The sequence below is a fragment of the Acanthisitta chloris genome, unplaced genomic scaffold, assembly GCF_000695815.1.
Source record: "Acanthisitta chloris isolate BGI_N310 unplaced genomic scaffold, ASM69581v1 scaffold18468, whole genome shotgun sequence".
NCBI lineage: Eukaryota > Metazoa > Chordata > Aves > Passeriformes > Acanthisittidae > Acanthisitta > Acanthisitta chloris.
In genome coordinates, this window is record NW_008685576.1 from 59,497 (window position 1) to 63,296 (window position 3,800).

At 37.3% G+C, this 3,800-nt stretch overlaps 1 protein-coding gene across 1 annotated transcript in view; it reads right to left on the bottom strand.

Annotated features, from left to right (window-relative positions):
- POP1 (processing of precursor 1, ribonuclease P/MRP subunit (S. cerevisiae)) overlaps window positions 1–3,800 on the bottom strand; it is a 21,921-nt gene that overhangs the window by 2,696 nt on the left and 15,425 nt on the right. Inside the window, 4 exon segments of the mRNA XM_009079822.1 lie at window positions 1–2; window positions 5–80; window positions 951–1,142; window positions 2,464–2,579. The exon segment at window positions 1–2 is cut by the window's left edge and continues 68 nt beyond it. Of these exon segments, the coding sequence (XP_009078070.1) occupies window positions 1–2; window positions 5–80; window positions 951–1,142; window positions 2,464–2,579 (386 nt within the window).

Here is a 3,800-nt window from a genome sequence, read left to right on the forward strand (position 1 = left end):
TTTGGAGTGTGAGGTATTCTTTGATATTCAGAATGCTTTAATGCCTCTTGCAAGCCACCAACTCGTACACCTCGATATATCTGTTGTAAAAACCAAACACCCAAAAAGCAATGCTTGTACTCATTCCAGGTTCTAGCAGAAACAAAACTAATGCTCCAGAAGGTACTGCCTTGAAAAACTGAAAGTCTGTCATTTTAGCTTTCAGAAAAAAAATAAACTTAAGTAAGGTTTCTAAAGTTCTAGATGCTCATTTCAACAAAAATAGTAGTCATGGTCTTTAATTCTGAAAAACTATCTACAAAACTGTAGAGATTTTCACAGGTTCTGATCTTGTACACTGCAAGGAATGTTGCATTACTCCGATAGTCACTGCCTAATCTATTTTAACTGTATAATAGGCATCACTGCAATTAATCCCCCCTGCACATTCAAAAGTATAAATTTAGCTGCAGAAAGGTATTAAAACTGCCACTTAAACCTGCAAAGCAGGATGCTCCAGACAGTACCAGAAGAGTATTCAGGCTCAGCTCAAACTTTGTGTTTCAAGCTCTCTCCCAAATCAGAGACAATCAATTTGTTGGCAGACTGGTGGAGATAGCCAAGCTGGAAACGGATTAGCAGCAGGCACCATTTAGAGGCATATGCCTGTAGAAACAAATCGAGAGAGCTATGGCACAGCTTTCTCTCCTGACTCCTCACTCTGATTTGCTGCTTTTAAACTGCTGTGTGGGCACAGTTATACCAAACAGAAGATATGGAAAACTATTGTTTCTTTCAAGACCAAGTTTCTGTCATCAACCAGTTCATACACCTCCTTTTAAAGAGGGATTTTGATCCTGTAATTGTGAATTAGTTACACAATGTGAAGTATACTCTCTAAACTCAATTATTTTGAACCAAATTGTAAAAATTGTCATCTATACTTGCAATTTGCCATCAAAGTCACTTACAAGAGGAATCCAGAAAGCCATGCCCCAGCCCTTGGGGAGATAGATATCCCAGCCACTCCCCCATCCTGGTCGATCTTCTCCAGCCATTTTCCCTGGCTGCTGCACCAACAGTATGGGAATCTTAGATTCACAAGGACCCAAATCAAGGTGTGATCCAGGCACCAGTAACTGTGCTCTCATATGGTTCAAATCCTGAGAAGACATTTCCAACAAGTTAGTAACCATTCTTCCCTCTTCCAGATACCCTTCCAAGACAGAGAGAGGAAGTGAGCTTATAGATAGGAACAACAGACTAGCAATACACTATATATATGATCAGAACTTCAACAAGGCATGAAAAATGATTGTAGAAAAGAGCACTAAGCACCCTTTTTTCCCTCTTCTTACTTCCATTGTCCTTGATGGAGAGCAGGTACTGAAACCCAGAGCAAAAAAACCATGACAAATGAAGGAGGAAAAACAAGTTTTGCAACTACATATTTATAGATTTGTGCACAAGACTAGACTGAACAGATGCTTTCAGACAGTCTGTCAATACATGGAGCAAATCTGAGCTACATCCAGGTTGATGGGAAGAACATTTGGTGATGAAACAGTTTCACATAAAGCATGCTGGCACCAAGGCTTCATCACTCACCAGTTGTTAAATTCTATTGCACCACATTAAGAACACATTTACAAAAAAACAGACTCCCTCTGTTTTATAAGGTAAACATTAAATTTCATGACAGCATGAAGAACACTGTCATATAGAAAAAGACTGTGCTGATAACTGTCATCTGCAAGAGTAATATTTTCTAAGCATGCTGCTTTTTTTACATTATGTCAGCTAGTTTGAAAGAGCATAAAACTACTTTTCATAAAGAGAACATTTAAGAAAGATGTTTCTGCCATACAAATATTTACTCTTTCTGATTACAATGCTGCCAGAAGTTTACTACCTCTTGTGACTCAATCACTTTTTTATCCATGCACTTTATGGGCTGCTCCTCCATTGTCAATGAAAATGTCAAGATAGGAGATTTCAAACCTGCAACAGCAAATTTGAAGTTCTCTACAAATCACAGGTTACTGCCCAGAACACCCACAGCACAGTGTGCTGGTTTGGAACCAGAGGATTTATTTCCTTCCAACTTCCACGGCTCTTTTATCAGGAGAATCATCCCATCTGTGACTGAAACGCCAAAGCCTCTCTGTGCTACTTCATCCCTCTTATTTGCAACACATGAGTCGTGATGTAGGAAAATCCAATTCCAAACCTTTCTAATAAACAAACCTATAACTATTTAATCCTGTAGACAATCCAATAAAGCTTTATTTTAACTGAATCACAAATAATGGCTCTGCAAGTACATTATACAAAGGCTACAAAAAAACACTTCAAGTCAGCTGCATACTGTGATATTAGGAAACTACTGATCCATCTTGGATTTATACAAGTTTCAAGAGTCCCTTTCTATGGACACTATGGACCATTTACATTTTCTCTGTGGCAATCCACCCACTTAGTTACCTGCTCTGAGATTTTATTTTCAGTGACGTTCTTACAGATGTCCTCGTCCCAGATAAAGCTGTGAGCACAGTCTACAGGTACACCCTTCAGGTACAGCTGCCTAACTTTATCATTATCTACAAAAGAAAAGAACCTTTAAACAAAATTCAAAGACTTTTTGTGGCTTAAGTATCAAATTACCAAAACTACTATCATTAAGTACAATGAGCAGACAACCATAGAGACACATCACTGCTTCTGGAATATCTTACTACCACATGTTTTTCCAAATACAAAACATGAAACAAAGTGTTACTGTTGGAAGCATTAACCTGGCATTTTCTTACTGGCTTTTCTTATTACAAATGACATCACCTTTGGCAATCTAAGTTACATCTTTACATGTCACCTTTAATATTCTGGAATTTGACTTTTCAGGCAGAGTGTGAAGCTCAACAGGTTTGGTGAAAATCAGAAAGAGCAACATGTCAAGGCCTGAAGTAAATCTGCCTATGTAAACTAAGAGAAGTGAGCACTACTGCTAAGAAATGTACATACAGGAAATACTTGTAAGAATATGACTAGCATGCAACTACTTATTTTATACTAACTTCCTACTCTGCTACTTTTCAGGCTCTGTGCTTCAAGGAAGGAAGTATTTTTGCTTATGTCTGCCCAAGTCAACAATTGTGTACACTACTGAAGATAAATAACACTTCTAACTTTAAAACTGATCACCGAAATATTAAATAACCTATCTCTCCTTCAGTTTTGCAACCTAAGCAAAGCAAAGCAAACGTATACCTACCTTGAGTGATCTATGGATGAAAAGCCTTCAGTGGACAGTATGTAATGCATGCTGATCCGTAGTTCAAGTAAAATAATTCTTATCAATAAACAATACAATTATCTATTAATACTTCTGTGGTTAAAACTTAGAGGGACTGCTCCTCCTTTTGTCACCTACAAGTCCTTACACATTAAAGGAATATAACATGTTGGGGGTTGTTTTGGTTTTTTTTAAATTATATAAGTCTTTTTTTAAAAGTTCACCTCATTTCTCCAGGTAATGACAAAGAATTGAAGCACCGAAGATACAGATTATTCAGTGGTACTAACAACACAACAGGTACTGCCAAACATAACTGCAATAACTATTAAAAATTCATACTCTTTAAGATGTCCCCATTACTAACAGGTGCAAAATCCTTTGCAAGAAATACTAACTATGGCGGCACTCATGACAGTTTGATGGTGTTAAGTTGATATTAAGTTGATACTCACTATGCATTTTTGCCAATGAGTTAGATTTATGCAAGAAGAAGAAATGCTCAAGAAATTATCAGATTAGGGTGGCA